The sequence below is a fragment of the Arvicanthis niloticus genome, chromosome 21 (assembly GCF_011762505.2).
Source record: "Arvicanthis niloticus isolate mArvNil1 chromosome 21, mArvNil1.pat.X, whole genome shotgun sequence".
Classification (NCBI taxonomy): Eukaryota; Metazoa; Chordata; class Mammalia; order Rodentia; family Muridae; genus Arvicanthis; species Arvicanthis niloticus.
This window is the reverse complement of record NC_047678.1, coordinates 7,432,420-7,453,086: the sequence shown is the minus strand read 5'-3', so window position 1 is coordinate 7,453,086 and position 20,667 is coordinate 7,432,420. Positions and strand designations below refer to the sequence as shown.

At 39.9% G+C, this 20,667-nt stretch overlaps 1 protein-coding gene across 7 annotated transcripts in view; it reads left to right on the top strand.

Moving 5' to 3' along the window:
- Positions 1–2,760: 2,760 nt before the first annotated feature.
- LOC117693435 (uncharacterized) overlaps positions 2,761–20,667 on the top strand; it is a 37,529-nt gene continuing 19,622 nt past the window's right edge. For 4 of the 7 annotated variants that reach the window (XM_034484094.2, XM_076917327.1, XM_076917325.1 and 1 more), the window contains exons 1-6: positions 2,761–2,836; positions 3,570–3,594; positions 7,279–7,392; positions 9,625–9,695; positions 14,982–15,006; positions 18,773–18,808. In XM_034484094.2, coding sequence (XP_034339985.1) covers positions 2,828–2,836; positions 3,570–3,594; positions 7,279–7,392; positions 9,625–9,695; positions 14,982–15,006; positions 18,773–18,808 — 280 coding nt within the window. In that variant the 5' untranslated portion in view covers positions 2,761–2,827. Of the gene's footprint in view, positions 2,837–3,569; positions 3,595–7,278; positions 7,393–9,624; positions 9,696–14,981; positions 15,007–18,772; positions 18,887–20,667 lie in introns of all 7 variants that reach the window. The other 3 variants (XM_076917326.1, XM_076917321.1, XM_076917324.1) reach the window with 1 other exon arrangement.

Here is a 20,667-nt window from a genome sequence, read left to right as displayed (position 1 = left end):
TGGTGCCATGTTACCCTTGTTTTTATTATTATTATTATTATTATTATTATTATTATTATTATTATTATTATGTTTTTATGCTGACCTTTAGGTATCTTGTTATGCCTTGTTTTGTCAGGTGTAATAGTACCTGATGGCAATAGGCCTCTGTGATTGCAGATAGAGCTGGTTGACCCAGATGGCAATAGGCCTCCTGAGATGCTGACAGAGCTGGTCATCCCTGATGGCTTCAAGCCTCTGGTTGTTTGAGTGGCAGCAGGCCTCCAGGGATACAGGCAGAGCTCATGGTTCCTGATGGCTACAGGCCTCTGGCATTGCAGGTAGGGATATGGATAGGTAGATGGAGCACAGAGGGGATGGGGCAAACCTTATGGCTGCTGGGCTTGCTGGGAAACTCAGTGATCTTGATTCAGTGTCTTGATTCAGGCATGAGGATCTCACCTGGTTGTCCCAAGTGGCTGCAGGCCTCCAGAGATGCAGTCAAAGCTATAGTCCAGGGAATAAAGTACAAAAGGGACAGAGTGAAACTCGCTACTGCTGAGTTTGCTGGGTCTACTTTATTTACATCATTCTATGCCTCCTTCTCCCCAGTTCAACTCACCCTATGTTCTCCCGTCAAATATATTACCTCTTCTATTATAACTATTGTTACATAAACATAAGTCCATTTCATGTTGCTCTTATGTATATATGTTTAGTGCTGTTAATTTGGAATTAGATAATCTATGAGGGGGCCCACTCATAGAGAAAACGGATTCTCTCTACACAACCATTGATTACCTGCAGCTCTTGTTATACAGTGGCATATCAATAGAGGTTGTCTTGATGATGCTGGTCCTGTTTAAGGAACTACATGGTTGAGATTTCATGGCCTTATCATCCTTGTCACTTCTTTTGATCAGGTCATTCGTATACTTAGCACTTTCTTTTTCTAGTTCTTTGTATATTCTGGATATGAATGGTATAGCAGAGATACAGCTGGCAAAGATTCTGTCTCTTCTATTTTCATCTTCAGAGTTGATTTTTGTTGTCGTTATTCAGCTCTTTTTTGTTGTTTTATGAGTTATATCTATCCATTTTGGCCTTAATTACTGAGTAAATGAAGTCCTATTCAGAAAGCCTTTGGGTGCTGCTTCTGTGTTTGTATGGCTTCTAAGGTTTCACTTTTAGAGTCCATTTAGATTCGATTTGGGGCAAGGTGATAGACAAAGCTCTAATTTTACTACCGAACATGTGCTTTCCCTCTTTCCCAGCCTTCCCCTCACCATTAGTTGAAGATGCTGTCTTGTGTTTATTTGGGATAATGGTCAACTATGAAAAGCTTTAATTGTGTGCATGAATTTTCTGTTTTATTGATACACATATCTATTTTGTGCCATTTCTATGCTATCTTTATTACTAAAATTGCAATATAGCATAATATCTGGGATGTTACTCCTGCCAACATTGTCCCTTGCACAGGATTGCTTTGGCCACTTTGAATCTTTTGTGCTTTCACATGAATTTTAGAACTTTTGTAAATACAAAAAAATTGTGAAATGTTACATGAATTTTGATTTTTATTTCATTGACTATTGAAACTTCTTTGGTCAGATGATCATTGTTCATTCTACCAATCTAATGCATAATGAGGTTTCTATTTTCTAGTGTTTCCTTCAGAGATATAAAGCTTTCACTGTAGAGATCTTTCACTTCCCTTTAAAAATTTACTTCTAAAGAATTAATTTTGGAGGCCCTAATGAACACAAAAGTTTCCTTGATCTCTTTCTCAGCTTGCTTTGTATTGGTTTATACAAAACTTTCTGATTTTTAAAGTTGAATATTTATTCTAGCACTTTGCTGAAGTTATTGCTTATTTCTGTTGGGGTTTTGGAGATCTATACTTACATAAAACATCATCTTTACAATAGAGATAATTTTAGTTTTTCTATTTTTATACACTTGGGTGAAGGTTCTGAGTTAGCTTCAGTAAGTCGAAGTGCATATATGACTGCTATCCCTGGCCTGGGTCTGGGGGTAGGCAGCAGGAACAGGAGGAATGGAGTCAGATTTACCAAGAGAAATCACAAATCCAGCTTCTACCTGGGTCTTGAGGAATTCACAGATACAGAGACATGTGGCAACAGTCCCGTTTCCAACTAGTCCAAAAAGCAAATGAATCTGGCTCCTACTTGGATCTGAAACTGAGAAGTGAGATGGGGTAAGGGTCTTAGATGAGAGCAAACACAAGAAAACCCAAGACTATAGACTCCTCCTGTCTCTGGATCTACATGATCTGAATAGATGGGCAGATTGCCCAGGGAAATATGAGTATCCTAGGTCACACTAAGGACAAGGAGTTGCCCTTCCCATGGAAATGGATGACTCCACCAGGGCCATGAATTAACCTGAAACTGAAATCTCCAGAACATATATGACAAACGGGGAGAAATAGATCCTACAAGTTGTTCTCTGAAACACGAAAGTCTCACCAAAGAAAATACATGTGAAAACTTAATTTCATAATACACAATCAAAGATGGATTATTACATTACTTTGGGTTCTCCCTGTCTTGAAATGTAGCATTTTTGTTCCTCATATCTCTCCAGGTCTTTCTTCAATTTGCCTTCAAAGGAAGGCAGGCTAGCAGCAACCTAAGCAACTTACTCATTAGGTCTAGTCCCATACATTTGCTAAGTTGACAGACTTTTACCCACACCAAGCAAGGATGCTGCATAAGTTGTAAGCAGTACCATGAGCTGACTGTCACTTTCTGTCCCACTAGATCTACCAGAAAATACTGACAACCAACTTACACCAGATGACCAAAAACGCACACCAGACACTATGGAGTCGGTAAGAAGGCCTTTCTTAAGGTAGAAATGTTACTTTAGTGATCTTATTTTTCCATCAAAATTGCATTTTAACAACCATGTTGAGCAAGGTTATCTTAGGCCTTAAGAGACTTAGCTTAATCGAGGGAACATGTAATTGTACTAGCCTCGTCTAATAGAATAGAGCACCAAAGCACCCAGTGTCAAGTATTATAGTCTATGTGATAGGACCTTTTGTTCTAAAGAAATAGGTTCCTCTTTTGGTAAAAGTTTATAAATTTCATTTAGAAGTTGACAAGCATGTCAGGTTCCCTTGACTTATGTGCAGTATGTTCCAGTAAAGTCAGAATGGAGGAAGCTTCATATGTTCAGTGTGGATGCGAAGTGTTAAAACTTACCACGTTAGCTTTAGTATAAATAATTGAGACAATATTGCAGAAGGGATTAATTCCACAACCCAGTTCTAAAGATGCTCAAGCAAGTTGCAGAGTGACATACAGAACACTCTGCAAGGACAAACAGATAGTGGTAGTTAAAGTGGCCTTCAAAATAGGAAAAATGGGAAGTGGCACAACTGAGAAACCCCAGTCTTCTGAGCTACCATCACAGAATATACTAATACATAATCTTTCACTTGTAGATACTTGCCTATGTTGCTTGGCATTAAAAAATGTTGACATAGTTTTCAAAGATCCATGAGAACAGAAATTAATGTGACCTGTACTGCATACTGTTTTCTCTCCTTTAAATTTCAGGTGGAAGTAAGAAGGCGCAGACTCAGTATGTATTGCCAAGTCTCTTAAGACACATTGTAGAAACAAGTTGTGTAAATGTTGGGTATACTTATATGTGAATGCAACACAATAATCTAAACTACCTCTTGGGAAGAATTTGGATTTTGTCTTTTAAAATAATAGTTTTCTAAGTTAAAAAAAACAGGCTGAGCTCATTTGTGTATGCTCACGTGATCCAGCTATGAACCCAGTACTTAGTTTGGAATGGTGTATACCAGGTTGTGTCTAAACCTGGTTTTGTTCAAGATAGGAATCCAGACTACCCACTCCAATCTCCAATGAGAAGCTATTGAATTACCATAATAGGATACACATTTTACCTACAAAATAAGAGTTCAGACTTCATCCCATATGGTGTATTCGTTTCTTTATGGTGGTACTCTACTGAAGACTAAACCAGAGCACAGTGGTAAGTGATGAGGCTCTTCATGCAGATCAAGAGACACTTTGTGGAGCAAGGACTTAGTAATGCCCATATTCCATCTTTCCAGCATCATCTTTCAGTAGGTCAAAAATACAGAGAGCCCAGACACTGGCATGACTACCATACTGTGCAAAAGCTCAGGGCATTGCTCTTCATCTGCCTGCAGACATCCACAAGCATGAGAGGTAGAAAAGCCCACACGATCCTAGTCAGATCACAGATTCTGAGGATAGGAGCCCGACACTGCATGAGAAAATGGGCTGGGTGATTTTCTCACAGGCTTCTATCATACATGGCTCATTTCACAAACATTGGAAAAGTGGGAAAATATTCTCCTTAGGATAGAGCCCACCAATTGTTTATGCAATACCACATGCTCAGATCTGAAAACATATACATACAAAACACAATAATAACATTGTACAGGCTGAGCATGCTCCAGTTATGTAATAGGAATGCACACACACACACACACACACACACACACACACACACACGCGCGGATGTAACAACAGTAATGAAAACAGTAGCCATTATTTGGAAGAGGACAAGGAGAGGTATGTTGATATATAGGAGGATTCACAGTGAGAAACAACCATGGGATTTGATGTGAATATTATATTAAAAATGGTGTTTAAAAAAAAATAAGTACATATATATTTTATTCTATTTTGCTTTATTTTGTCACATTTAGTTTTTATCTCTTAGAAGCCTGTTATTATTTTTTTCTAATGAGAGTCACAAAGGGAGTGGATCCAGAGGGAAGGGTGGTAGCAAGGAACTGGGGTAGCAGAGAGAAAAGAAAACACAATTAGGATATATTTTATGAGAAAAGAATCTATTTTCAATGAAAGGGTGAAAAATTAAAAACACTCACCTGTGAATACTAGATACTTAATAGAATGAAAATAAAAGTACTGTGTATACATATATAACATAAAAAGAAATAACAAAAATACTTTGTATGTACATAACATTAGCGTGAACACAAAGAGCTATTCACCTTATGGACAATGTCCTCTAGGACCTCCAGCCACCACATGGCTAGATATACATACTGACTCAGATTTTTGGAAATTGATTTTTAAAGCTAGATTTATTTTTATTTTAGGTATGTGAGTGTTCACCTGTTTTAATATATGTGTGGCATTTGCATCTGTGTTTCATGTGTAGCGTCAAACTGGCTGTTGGGTTCCTCAGAACTGAAATTACAGACAGTTGTGTCTCTAGCTGACTTGTGTGTGTTAGAAACAGAAAGAGTCCTGTGTCCTCTACAGGAGCAGCAGGGGATATTACCCTCTGAGTGGTCTCTTTAGCTGCTGGCATCAGGCTTTGCAGTATGAGCTAGACTCTGAGCGATAGCAGGACTTCTTTCACTGGTGGACAAAATCCATATTGCCCCTGAGGGTGAGCACTTGGTGGATCTATATAGGCAGCAGTTAGGAGTACGAAGGCATCTTATTGTGAACATGGTGTCTGTGTGAGCTTGTTTACAGGTTACATAGTTTACATGTTATATAGTTACATGGTCTACATTACATAAGCTTGCTACAGAGGGCTTTGTTTCAGAAAAGCTAGTTTTAGAGGGAGCCTGTGGCTCAGTTGGAACCCATTGTTCAGTTATAGGTCTACCCTTTCTAAAACATGGGTTTGATCATCTATTATGCATAAAATGTGCTGTGGTGGTACAACTTTATAAACCAGTCCTTCAGAGTTACAGACAGGAAAATTCTAAGTTCCAGGTCATCTATCATAGTGGCATTCAGACCACCCTGGTATAGAGACATTGTCTCTGCACCATAGAAAGGAACAAGAGGGAGAGTGGAGCTTTGTCAGTTGCCCCTGTTGAGTCTGTGTATGGAGGACTTTGTGGAAACAGAGCTTTTGGGTTGTTTTTTGTTTTTGTGTTTGGTTTTTTTTTTTTTTTTTTCGAGACAGGATTTCTCTGTGTAGACCTGGCTGTCCTGGAACTCACTCTGTAGACCAGGCTGGCCTCAAATTCAGAAATCTACCTCCCTCTGCCTCCCCAGTGCTGGTATTAAAGGCATGTGCCACCACTGCCCCGCTGGAAACAGAATGTTTATGAGGAATGAGTAAACAGCGTCTTGCATGCACACAAACTGGTGGAGACTCTGCTATTCTCTTAGCTAGACTTAGTTCAGGCTAGCCACACAGTTTTGGGGGACATATTATCACCTATAATGACACCAAGCTACTTTTTCAGGTTCCTCTAGTTCAGATTGTATCTAGGTGTGGCCAGATAAAAAAGAACTTCCCTTTTTCACACCTTCATGTAAGAACTGGGTTGGTGTGACTTGGAGACTGAGTCATTACTGGGACATCTGTAAGCATTGGTACCCTCCCAACTTTGTTCCCTAATGATCAGACTCAATTACTAAAAGGCAGGTGACAGTATGAGGATGGTTGAGGAAGGCCCCATTTACTAATCCAGGAATCCCACAGCTTCTTTGGGGTTGAAAGGTAGAGTACTTTCAGTTGTTTCTGTCAGGGAAGATGGCCACTGATGCATGAATGCAGCTATCACTGTAACCTTGGGTAAAAAGTCAGAAGTTTTCACAGCTTCTTACCTCCCTACATCCCATGAAGGCAACACCATACATTGTCATGAGATGTAGTGTATAAGGGTTGAGGAAAGAATGAAGAGTAAACAAGTCTTCTACAATGTTCTGGAGTAAATACATTCCTGGCTCTGGGTACATTTACTCCTAGGTAGCTGAGGTCTTCTGGCATGTCACAGACATCACGGGGCTCTCCAGCAGTGCCTGTGTTTTTTCCTACAGTATACACTAAAGAGATCCGTTCCAGCCTAGAGAGTCTCATGGGAAGTCCTTCTCAACCAACTAAGAGGAAAGCCTTCATGTCCTAGTGAAGAGTTGGTCGTTGAAGGCATTGAGTGGCTGTTGCTGTGTCCATGTGGCTCTAAGAAGGGTTAGCATGATGCCAATCAAGCAGCACACTCACACAGCATGCTCAGTCATGTGACTTTCTTTTGTGTTTTCATATGCATCTATATTTAGGCTTTATCTGTGATTCCTGTGATGTCCATTCAATGCCTAACTGATTGTTCACTACATGCAGTGATCTTCCTGAGATACCAGTCTCACACTGATGATTGTACCTGGATTAAGCAGTCAGATCAAATGTACAAACATGCAGCAATTGTTCATTTCCTTTCATTTTCTGCCAAGAAGCTGACACAACTTCCTCTTTTTAATGCATTCCCAGTAAGTTTACTAATAAAGACAATCAAAGAGAAGCAAGCTATGGACACTCAGAATGCGATGGGACCTGAAGTCCATAAGGATACTTCAGCTGAAACTACTGTACACAGTAAGAAAGGTACTGTGGGAATTTTGTTTAATTGTCTCTAGTGGTCGATAATTATCTCATATGTCAATCTATAGAGAAGTTTAAGGCTATTTTCCTATGTAGACAATGCTGATATATCTAGGTCTTTAACTGAAATACAACTACAGAATTTTCAAATGCATGTAATGTTTGGTCTCTCCTTCAATAGCATGAACTTGTGTAAAGCTGAGGCTCATCTTCCATGAGTTGGTAGGGTTTCCCCTGGTATAGACAGGAATTGGGTGAACTGCCCTCTAATACTGTCTCTCATACACGGGTGATGTCAATTGAATATAGCAGATTTTTTTCAAGAATGTCTTGGTAAACATCCAATGACTCATGACTGAGGGTTAAATCAAACCAGGTAACAAAATTCCTCATCTTAATGAAGTGGCAAAGACCCCAGAAGTAGTCAGGTTCCACCTGTGTTTGGAGGTAAGAATGTGGGAGAAAGATATCATTAAGTATGGGGGGAGGGAATGTTTGTGCGCTTTTCCTCTTACAGGTGCACAGTGCTCACAGTGCCTGGGCTGCTTGTGCTTTAGTGCCATTGTGTCCTTTGTACCCAGTTATCCCCAGAATATTTACTTCTTCCAGCCTGTGATACTACCAAACCTTTAGGGTTTCAGGTTCAGTGACTAGTGCTATGTTTTAATTGTTCCCTATCTGAATAATGTTTGCAGTTATTGCTACAAAATACCATGAAGGAAACAGTGTAAAGAAGTAATAGTTTATTTTTCAGACCATAAAAATAGGGAAGTTATATAAGTGGGAATCTGTGGCAGGGTCACATTACAACTTGTCCAAAAAAAGGTGTGGGGACCTTGCAGATATATATATTGCAAAGAAGAAATGTTATAAAGACCAGAAAATTATATGTTTATAAATACATGAAAGACATATAAATTATCAATTTTACAGTGTACTTCTATAAAATGTACACTACACATGACAAATGATTACAATTTACCTCTTTTTAGTCACACATTTTAAGATTGTATCATTCTTCACTTTTGAGGGATAATTTAATTGAATATGAGCCTCCACTTTTAAATAGTTGTGCAGAGTAAACGACAGGATGTGCAGATGGTTCAGTGCATAAGAACACCTGCTGTGCACACTAGTACCTTAGTTTGAATCTCCAGGACACATTAAAAAAAAAACAGTGGGGCATTTCTGTGCACACTTGTAATCCCAGCACAGTCAGAGCCAGAAAAAGGAAGGTTCTGCTTTTCCCTGGCTTCTAGTCTGGTTCCAGCATCTGCAAGAGACCTTGATTGAAGGAGGGAAGGAGGAAAAGGGAAAAAGCAGGATTGTTTTAATTTACCATTCTGATTGTTAGAGAATTTAATGTGACTACTTTATTTATTCCCCCTTCCCCTCAGTCCAACATATCCCATGTTCTCCCTTCAAATATGTCCTCTTCTATACCTATTGTTGTTACATAAACACTTGTGTGCCTTTAATGTTGCTCTTGAGTCTACATGTTTAGTGCTGCTAATTTGAAATCAAGGTCTGAGGGTGGTATGCTCCTAGATAAAACTGATCTCTCTCTCTCTCTCTCTCTCTCTCTCTCTCTCTCTCTCTCTCTCTCTCTCTCAGTGTGTGTGTGTGTGTGTGTCTTTCTAGTCATTGATTGACTATAGCTCTTGATCTAAGGTGGTAGGTCAGTAGATGCTGCCATGATGCAGGCCCTGTTGGCCAACTGTGTTGAGATTTCATGGGTTTACCATCCAGTTCATGTCTAGAAGACACTATCCAGCAGCTTATGTCCTGTCCCTCCATCTCTTATAATCTTTCCACTCATCTTCCACAATGTTCCCTGAGCATTTTGACATATAGGGGTTATCTTGTACATGTCCAAGTTTGGAATCCCACAGTATGTCCTCTGACCTCCACATGCAAACTGAGGCACAGTGGTCCCTCCAAATGGAATACATGTGAAGACTTGTATTTCATCTTACTAATCAGAGACAGATTATTTTATGCTGCATTGGGCTCCTACTGTCTGGAAATGCAGCAATACTGTTACTCATATCTCTCCATGCCTCTCTTTGCTTTAATTTACCTTCAAGGAAAAGCAGTTCAGCAGCAGCCCAGCCATCTCCTTCATTAGGTCTAGTAACATGTGTTAAGTCTTTGTACTTTTATCTACACCAAGCTAAGATGCTGCATAAGTGGTAAACAGTACCATGAGCTGACTTTCAATTTCTGTCCCAGTAGATGTACCGGAGCATACTCACAACCCACTTGCTTCAGATGACCAAAAAGGCACACCAGAGACTATGGAGTCGGTAAGAAGGCCTTTTTTAAGATAAAAATGTTACTTTAGTGATCTTATTTTTCCATCAAAATCCCATTTTACCAACCATGTTGAGCAGGATTCTCTTAGGCCTTAAGAGACTTAGCTCAATCAAGGGAAAGTATAATTGTAGTAGCCCAGTCTAATAGAATAGAGCACCAAAGCACCCAGTGTCGAGTACTTTTTTTGTTTTGTTTTATTTCTTTATTTTATTTTTTTATTGGATATTTTATTTACATTTCAGATGCCACCCCCTTTCCCCATTTCCCCTCCTTAGAAAACTCCTATCCCATACCCCCTTCTTCTTTTTGATTTTATACAATTTTTTAATGTTAACCAATGGCATTATAAATTTGGTAATGCTCAATATCAATCAGAAGTGTAACCTAATACCCAATCTAGATATATCAACTATCTTTGACTGGCGGAGACACGTGAACATCTGCCTCCATGTCTGCAACCCCTCTCTCTTTCTCTCTCATCACCTAGCTCCTCCTCTCCTTCTCCTCTCCTTATTCCTCCCACCTTAGCTCCTCCTACATATCACCCTTCCTGTTACAATAAATCTTTTCTCTCAAAATACAGTTAGAGCATAACTATACCAATTTATGTCAGTAAGGTGCAAGATAGACCTAATACCCAGTCCATCATTTTGTTGACTAACCAGAACCTCTGTCATCTCTCCTAAATAAAACACTTAGTTCTGAACCTGGCTTTTTTTTCTTGGCTTTAGAATGAATGTCAGCTGAAAACCATCCTCTCAAATCTTTTCTCTCAAATTAAATAGCAAGGACTAGCTATGAGAGTATAATTTTTCAACCCCATCAGAAATCCAGAATGACTGAGTTAACTGAAATTATGGCAAGCACAAAGCATAGCTTCTAAAACATAGCCTATTTATAGAGACCGCTGAACACCTGGACAGTCCCTATACTACAGAATGTTGGAGCATCAAATATTCAGCCTTCTGGCCCAGGATCATCTATCTGACAGACCTAGTGATGCAAAATTATTAAGGGCCGATTACTCTGTCTTGGAAGATATAATCAGTCAACTATTCTGCAAGTGTGTCCTTTTCTGGACAGTGATTTGCCTGCAGATGGAAAGAGGCAATTCTTGCCTAGTGGTTGACTCACCACAATTGGAATAACTCTAAAGATGCTCAATTTCTTCTTAGAATCCAAGACAGGAAGCTGTCAGGAGCAGACAGGTCTCTAATCAAAATGAACATTAATACAGAAATGTTTGTAACATCAATTCTGTGGATTTCTGATGTTTTGAAACCAACTATTTATGTAAGGCAATCTGGAGTGTTGTCTGTTAACTCCTCTTAGCTATTTCTAAAGAAAATATAGAAAACACCCAACAATATGCTCTAATTGTATTTTGAGAGAAAAGTTTCCTTTTAACAGGAAGGGTGATGTGTAGGAGGAGCTAAGGTGGGAGGAGTACTGAGAGGAAGAAAAGGAGTAAGAAGAGGAGAAGAAGAAGGAGAGGAGAAGCTAGGTGATGAAAGAGAGATAGAGGGGGGAGACAGGGAAGCAGATGTTCATGTATCTCCACCAGTCAAAGATAGTTGATATATCTAGGTTGGGTACTGGGTTACACCTCTGATTGAACAATACCAAACTTATAAAGCCTATGATTAACATTTCTTAAAAAAATGTATAAATGCAAAATGAAAAGGGGGCATGGGATAGGGGTTTTCTAAGGGGGGGGGGAATGGGGAAACGGGATGGTATCTGAAGTGTAAATGAAAGATCTAAAAAAAAAAAAAAAAAAAAAAAAAACTCCAAGCCATGAATTTGCTAGAGGCCCTTCACTCACAGTCTAACCATCTCAAATAAGTTAAAAAAGTTAAAGAAGGACTGGGTCTAAGCCTTGTATTCCTAAATGTGTTGTGCAGGTGCAATGCCTATGTTAGTAACAATATTCATCTCACTTTTATATTAATAAGAAGCTTGTACCAATGAAAACCTTAAATTTGAAATCAAAGTAAATTTTGTACCATTTAAGAGATTATAACTTCATCTTAATAACAATTATACACATTTCTACCAGTAGGTTATGGCTATGCAATAAATTCTAGCTAAGCCTCCTGTTCCACCAAAACCACTACTTTTCCCTAGAAAGACAGCCCAATATTAACCACCTCAGTCCCCAAGCCCAGGGAATAGGGGTGCCAACTCTTCATTGACTTCTTCAAGCTGATTATGGGTGTTGAGATATTAGAAGAGGGGTTGAGGGAAGAGTAAATTGATAAGCCTCTGACACTGTGTCTTCACTTCATCCAGCTGGAATTCCAGGACATCAGAGGTTCAAGCAGGTCTGCTCAGCATGCCTGATGAGTAGATACACCAAGGCTATGTATTCTGCAATATACAATCATCAAAACAAATTTTAGTATCAAGATAATTGTTTGTTTGAATTCTGGAATCTAGTCTTCTGGCGGCCTGCCTCTGTCATGTCTAATCCATATAATTCTGGGAGTTTCTATGAGGGTGTGTTCCCACCATCCTCCCATTTTTGCCTTCTTGCTCTCAAATTTCCCAACATCAGGTAATCCAAACTCCTGGGCACCTAGGCCCTCCACTTCCACTGATGCCTAACCCCTTATCCCATTCTAAACACTCCAATTACTATGAGGGTGTGCTCCCACCGTCCTCTCATTCCCGCCTCCCTGCTCTTGCAATTCCCCAACACTAGGGAATCCAAACTTTCAGGCACCAAGGCTGTCCACTTCCAATGATGCTTGGCAAGGCCAACTTCAACTACCTATACAGATGGAGCCATGAGTCCCCTCTGTGTTCTTGGGCTGGAGATTTTAGAATGGCTACTCGAGCTTGTTTCTTAGGAGCATTTGCTTGAAAAATTGTTTTCCAGCCTTTTACTCTAAGGTAGAGTCTGTCTTTGCACTAAGGTGGGTTTCCTGTATGCAGCAAAATGCTGGGTCCCGTTTATGTATCCAGTCCATTAGCCTATGTCTTTTAATTGGGGAACTGAGTCCATTGATGTTAAGAGATATTAAGGAACAGTGATTGTTGTCTCCTGTTATTTTTGTTATTAGAGGTGACACTATCTTTGTGTGGCTATATTCTTTTGGATTTGTTGGAAGAGGGTTACTTTCTTGCTCTTTCTAAGGTATAATTTTCCTCTTTGTATTGGAGCTTTCCTGCTATTATCCTTTGTAATTCTGGGTTGTGGAAAGATATTTTGTACATTTGGTTTTGTCATGGAATATCTTGATTTCTCCATCTATGGTAATTGAGAGTGTTGCTGGGTATAGTAGCCTGGGCTGGCATTTGTGTTCTCTTAGGGGTCTGTATGACATCTGTCAGCATCTTCTAGCTTTTATTGTATCTGGTGAGAAGTCTGGTGTAATTCTGATAGGTCTGCCTTTATATGTTACTTGACCTTTCTCCCTTACTGCATTTAATATTCTTTCTTTGTTTTGGGCACTCGGTGCTTTGATTATTATGTCATGGGAGGTATTTCATTTCTGGTCTAGTCTAGTTGGCATTCTATAGGCTTTTGATGTTTATAGGCATCTCGTTCTTTAGATTAGGGAAGTTTTCTTCTAAAATTTTGTTGAAGATATTTATTGGCCCTTTAAGTTGGGACTCTTCACTTTCATCTACACCTATTATCCTTAGGTTTGGTCTCCTCATTGTATCCTGGATTACCTGGATATTTTGTGTTAATAACTTTTTACGTTTTGCATATTCTTTGACAGTTGTGCTGATAGTTTCTATGGTATCTTCTGCACCTGAGAGTCTCTCTTCTATCTCTTGTATTCTGTTGGTGATGCTTGTGTCTATGACTCCTGATTTCTTTCCTAGGTTTTCTATCTCCAGCGTAGTCTCCCTTTGTGATTTCTTGATTGTTTCTACTTCCATTTTTATGTCCTGGATGGTTTTGTCCAATTCCTTCACCTGTTTGGTTGTGTTCTCTTGTAATTCTTTAAGGGATTTTTTTGTTTCCTCTTTAAGGGCTTCTACCTGTTTACCTTTGTTCTCCTCAAATTCTTTGAGAGTGTTATTTATGTCCTTCTTAAAGTCCTCTATCATCATCATTAGAAGTGATTTTAAATCTGAATCTTGCTTTCCTGGTGATATGGGGAATTCAGGACTTTCTAGTGTGGGAGAACTAGGTTCTAATGATGCCAAGTCCTCTGATTACTGATTACTATGGTACTGATGCTTATGTTCTTGCGCTTGCCTTTTGCCATCTGTATCTCCTTAGTGCTACCTGCCCTGTCCCTGATTGGAGCCTGTCTTTCCTATTATCTTGGTTGTATCAGAACTGTGTGGGGTGGGTGTAACTGTGTGGGGTAAGCACTGGGGCCCAAAATCTGCTCAGTGCTCAAGCACAGACAGGATGCTGCCCAGGTTAGAGCTCTGGGAGCCCCTTTCCTCTGGGTTCTTAGAGATTGGGAGCAGAGCTGGAGCCCAAGATCTGCTCAGTGCTCTGGCCCAGACCAAAGGGAACCAGTGCTCCAGGCCGGGAATGACTTTCTGGGTCCTTGTGGGTCCCAGTTACTCCCTGTTTGGGGCAGGCCTTGCTGTCTGCTTACCTAAGATACTGCCTGAGTTAGAGACCCCCACTTACTCTGGGTTCTTAGATATTGGAAGCAGAGCTGCCACCCAAGATCTGCTCAGTGCTCTGGCCCTTACTGGAAGGAACCAGTGCTCTGTGCCGGGAGTGACTTCCTGGGTCTTTGTGGGTCCCAGTTACTCTCTGTTTGGGGTGAAGGTTGTTGTCTGCTTACCTAAGATACTGCCAGGGTTAGAGTTCCTTGGAGCCCTGCTTCCTCTGGGTTCTGTGTGATTGGGGGCAGAGCTGCCTTCTTGGATCTGCTCAGTTTCTGGGCCCAGACCAGAAGGAACCCAGTGTCAAGTATTAAAGTCTTTGTGATAGGACCTTTTGTTCTGGAGAAAAAGGTTCCTCATTTGGCAAAAATTTAGAGATTTCATTTAGAAGTTGACATGTTGCATGTTGCATGTTGCAGAGTGACATACAGAACAGTCGGCAGAGGACAAACAGATAGTGATAGTTAATGCGGCCTTTAAAATGGGAAAAGTGGGAAGTGGCACAACTGAGAAACCCCAGTCTTCTGTGCTACCATCACAGAATGTGCTAATACATAATCTTTCACTTGTAGATACTTGCCTATGTTGCTTGGCATTAAAAAACATGTTAACATAGTTTTCAAAGACCCATGCAAACAGAAACTAATGTGACCTGCACTTCATACTGTTTTCTCTCCTTTACATTTCAGGTGGAAGAAAGAAAGCGCAGACTTTGTATGTATTGCCAAGTCTCTTAAAACACATTGTAGAAACAAGTTGTGTAAATGTTGGGTATACTTATATTTGAATGCAACACAATAATCTAAACTACCTCTTGGGAAGAATTTGGATTTTGTCTTTTAAAATAATAGTTTCCTAAGTTAAAAAAAATAGGCTGGGTTCATTTGTGTATACTCATGGGATCCAGCTATGAACCCAGTACTTAGTTTGGAATGGTGTATACCAGGTTGTGTCTAAACCTGGTTTTGTTCAAGATAGGAATCCAGACTACCCACTCCAATCTCCAATGAGAAGCTATTGAATTACCATAATAGGATACACATTTTACCTACAAAATAAGAGTTCAGACTTCATCCCATATGGTGTATTCGTTTCTTTATGGTGGTACTCTACTGAAGACTAAACCAGAGCACAGTGGTAAGTGATGAGGCTCTTCATGCAGATCAAGAGACACTTTGTGGAGCAAGGACTTAGTAATGCCCATATTCCATCTTTCCAGCATCATCTTTCAGTAGGTCAAAAATACAGAGAGCCCAGACACTGGCATGACTACCATACTGTGCAAAAGCTCAGGGCATTGTTCTTCATCTGCCTGCAGACATCCACAAGCATGAGAGGTAGAAAAGCCCACACGATCCTAGTCAGATCACAGATTCTGAGGATAGGAGCCCGACACTGCAGGAGAAGTTGGGCTGGGTGATTTTCTCACAGGTTCTTATCATACATGGCTCATTTCACAAACACTGGAAAAGTGGGAAAATATTCTCCTCAGGATAGAGCACACCAATTGTTTGTGCAATACCACATGCTCAGCTCTGAAAACATATACATACAAAACGCAATAATAACATTGTACAGGCTGAGCATGCTCCAGTTATGTAATAGGAACACACACACACACACACACACACACACAAACACACGTAACTACAGTAATGAAAACAGTAGCCATTATTTGGAAGAGGACAAGGAGAGTATGTTGATATATAGGAGGATTCACAGTGAGAAACAAACATGAGATTCCATGTGAATGTTATCTCAAAAAAAGAAATTGGTGTTTTCAAAAATAAGTACATATATATTTTATTCTATCTTGGTTTATCTTGTCACATTTAGTTGTTATCTCTTAGAAGCCTGTTATTATTTTTTTCTAATGAGAGTCACAAAGGGAGTGGATCCAGAGGGAAGGGTGGTAGCAAGGAACTGGGGTAGCAGAGAGAAAAGAAAACACAATTAGGATATATTTTATGAGAAAAGAATCTATTTTCAATGAAAGGGTGAAAAATTAAAAATGCTCTCCTGTGAATTCTAGATACTTAATAGAACGAAAATAAAAGTACTGTGTACATATATATATAACATAAAAAGAAATAACAAAAATACTTTGTATGTACATAACATTAGCGTGAACACAAAGAGCTATTCACCTTATGGACAATGTCCTCTAGGACCTCCAGCCACCACGTGGCTAGATATACATACTGACTCAGATTTTTGGAAATTGATTTTTAAAGCTAGATTTATTTTTATTTTAGGTATGTGAGTGTTCACCTGTTTTAATATATGTGTGGCATTTGCATCTGTGTTTCATGTGTAGCGTCAAACTGGCTGTTGGGTTCCTCAGAACTGAAATTACAGACAGTTGTGTCTCTAGCTGACTTGTGTGTGTTAGAAACAGAAAGAGTCCTGTGTCCTCTACAGGAGCAGCAGGGGATATTACCCTCTGAGTGGTCTCTTTAGCTGCTGGCATCAGGCTTTGCAGTATGAGCTAGACTCTGAGCGATAGCAGGACTTCTTTCACTGGTGGACAGAATCCATATTGCCCCTGAGGGTGAGCACTTGGTGGATCTATATAGGCAGCAGTTAGGAGTACGAAGGCATCTTATTGTGAACATGGTGGCTGTGTGAGCTTGTTTACAGGTTACATAGTTTACATGTTATATAGTTACATGGTCTACATTACATAAGCTTGCTACAGAGGGCTTTGTTTCAGAAAAGCTAGTTTTAGAGGGAGCCTGTGGCTCAGTTGGAACCCATTGTTCAGTTATAGGCCTATCCTTTCTAAAACATGGGTTTGATCATCTATTATGCATAAAATGTGCTGTGGTGGTACAACTTTATAAACCAGTCCTTCAGAGTTACAGACAGGAAAATTCTAAGTTCCAGGTCATCTATCATAGTGGCATTCAGACCACCCTGGTATAGAGACATTGTCTCTGCACCATAGAAAGGAACAAGAGGGGGAGTGGAGCTTTGTCAGTTGCCCCTGTTGAGTCTGTGTATGGAGGACTTTGTGGAAACAGAGCTTTTGGTTTGTTTTTTGTTTCTGTTTTTTGGTTTGTTTTTTGTTTTTTTGTTTTGTTTTGTTTTTTTGTTTTGTTTTGTTTTTTTTTGTTTTGTTTTTTGTTTTTTGTTTTTTGTTTTTTTTTTTTTTTTTGGTTTTTTGAGACAGGATTTCTCTGTGTAGCCCTGGCTGTCCTGGAACTCACTCTGTAGACCAGGCTGGCCTCGAATTCAGAAATCTACCTCCCTCTGCCTCCCCAGTGCTGGTATTAAAGGCATGTGGCACCACTGCCCAGCTGGAAACAGAATGTTTATGAGGAATGAGTAAACAGCGTCTTGCATGCACACAAACTGGTGGAGACTCTGCTATTCTCTTAGCTAGACTTAGTTCAGGCTAGCCACACAGTTTTGGGGGACATATTATCACCTATAATGACACCAAGCTACTTTTTCAGGTTCCTCTAGTTCAGATTGTATCTAGGTGTGGCCAGATAAAAAAGAACTTCCCTTTTTCACACCATCATGTGAGAACTGGGTTGGTGTGACTTGGAGACTGAGTCATTACTGGGACATCTGTAAGCATTGGTACCCTCCCAACTTTGTTCCCTAATGATCAGACTCAATTACTAAAAGGCAGGTGACAGTATGAGGATGGTTGAGGAAGGCCCTACTTACGAATCCAGGAATCCCACAGCTTTTTTGGGGTTGAAAGGTAGAGTACTTTCAGTTGTTTCTGTCAGGGAAGATGGCCACTGATGCATGAATGCAGCTATCACTGTAACCTTGGGTAAAAAGTCAGAAGTTTTCACAGCTTCTTACCTCCCTACATCCCATGAAGGCAACACCATACATTGTCATGAGATGTAGTGTATAAGGGTTGAGGAAAGAATGAAGAGTAAACAAGTCTTCCAAAATGTTCTGGACTAAAAACATTCCTGGCTCTGGATACATTTACTCCTAGGTAGCTGAGGTCTTCTGGCATGTCACAGACATCATGGGGCTCTCCAGCAGTGCCTGTGTTTTTTCCTACAGTATACACTAAAGAGATCCGTTCCAGCCTAGAGAGTCTCATGGGAAGTCCTTCTCAACCAACTAAGAGGAAAGCCTTCATGTCCTAGTGAAGATTTGGTTGTTGAAGGCATTGAGTGGCTGTTGCTGTGTCCATGTGGCTCTAAGAAGGGTTAGCATGATGCCAATCAAGCAGCACACTCACACAGCATGCTCAGTCATGTGACTTTCTTTTGTGTTTTCATATGCATCTATATTTAGGCTTTATCTGTGATTCCTGTGATGTCCATTCAATGCCTAACTGATTGTTCACTACATGCAGTGATCTTCCTGACACACCAGTCTCACTCTGATGACTGTACCTGGAACAAGCAGTCAGATCAAATGTACAAACATGCAGCAATTGTTCATTTCCTTTCATTTTCTGCCAAGAAGCTGACACAACTTCCTCTTTTTAATGCATCCCCAGATTCTATGATATTAAAGAAACTTGAAGCTATGCAAGGTATGTACAGTGAGGATGAGTCGGAACCAGAACTCCGTAATGTTACTTCAGTTCAAAGAACTGTATATGAAGGGGAAGGTACTGTGGGAATTTTGTCTAATTGTCTCTAGTGGTTGACAGTTTGTTGCATATATCAATCTACAGAAAAGTTTAAGGCTATTTTCCTATGTAGACAATGCTGATATATCTAGGTCTTTAACTGAAATACAACTACAGAATTTTCAAATGCATGTAATGTTTGGTGTCTCCTTCAATAGCATGAACCTGTGTAAAGCTGAGGCTCATCTTCCATGAGTTGGTAGGGTTTCCCCTGGTATAGACAGGAATTGGGTGAACTGCCCTCTAATACTGTCTCTCCTACACGGGTGACGTCAATGGAATATAGCAGAGTTTTCTCAAGATTGGTAAACATCCAATGACTCATGACTGAGGATTAAAGTCAAACCAGGTAACAAAATTCCTCATCTTAATGAAGTGGCAAAGACCCCAGAAGTAGTCAGGTTCCACCTGTGTTTGGAGGTAAGAATGTGGGAAAAGATATCATTAAGTATGGGGGGAGGGGATGTTTGTGCGCTTTTCCTCTTACAGGTGCACAGTGCTCACAGTGCCTGGGCTGCTTGTGCTTTAGTGCCATTGTGTCCTTTGTACCCAGTTATCCCCAGAATATTTACTTCTTTCAACCTGTGATACTACCAAACCTTTAGGGTTTCAGGTTCAGTGACTAGTGCTATGTTTTAATTGTTCCCTATCTGAATAATGTTTGTAGTTATTGCTACAAAATACCATGAAGGAAACAGTGTAAAGAAGTAATAGTTTATTTTTCAGACCATAAAAATAGGGAAGTTATATAAGTGGGTATCTGTGGCAGGGTCATATTACAACTTGTCCAAAAAATGGTGTGGGGACCTTGCAGATATATATATACATTGCAAAGAAGAAATGATATAAAGACTTTTAAACTATGTTTATAAACACACGGAAGACATATAGATTATCAATTTTACAATGTACTTCTATAAAATGTTCTCCACATATGACAAATGATTACAATTTACCTCCTTTTAGTCACACATTTTAAGATTGTATCATTCTTTACCTTTGAGGGATAATTTAATTGAATATGAGCCTCCACTTTTAAATAGTTGTGCAGAGTAAACGACAGGATGTGCAGATGGTTCAGTGCATAAGAACACCTGCTGTGCACACTAGTACCTTAGTTCGAATCTCCAGGACACATAACAAAAAAAACAGTGGGGCATTTCTGTGCACACTTGTAACCCCAGCACAGTCAGAGCCAGAAAAAGGAAGGTTCTGCTTTTTGCTGGCTTCTAGTCTGGTTCCAGCATCTGCAAGAGACCTTGATTGAAGGATGGAAGGAGGAAAAGGGAGAAAGCAGGATTGTTTTAATTTAGCCTTCTGATTGTTAGAGAATTTAATGTGACTACTTTATTTATTCCCCCATTCCCCTCAGTCCAACATATCCCATGTTCTCCCTTCAAATATGTCCTCTTCTATACCTATTGTTGTTACATAAACACTTGTGTGCCTTTAATGTTGCTCTTGAGTCTACATGTTTAGTGCTGCTAATTTGAAATCAAGGTCTGAGGGTGGTATGCTCCTAGATAAAACTGATATTCTCTCTCTCTCTCTCTCTCTCTCTCTCTCTCTCTCTCTCTCTCTCTCTTTTTCTTTCTCTTTCTAGTCATTGATTGGCTATAGCTCTTGATCTAAGGTGGTAGGTCTGTAGAAGCTGCCATGATGCAGGTCCTGTTGAGCAACTGTGTTGAGATTTCATGGGTTTACCATCCAGTTCATGTCTAGAAGACACTATCCAGCAGCATATGTCCTGTCCCTCCATC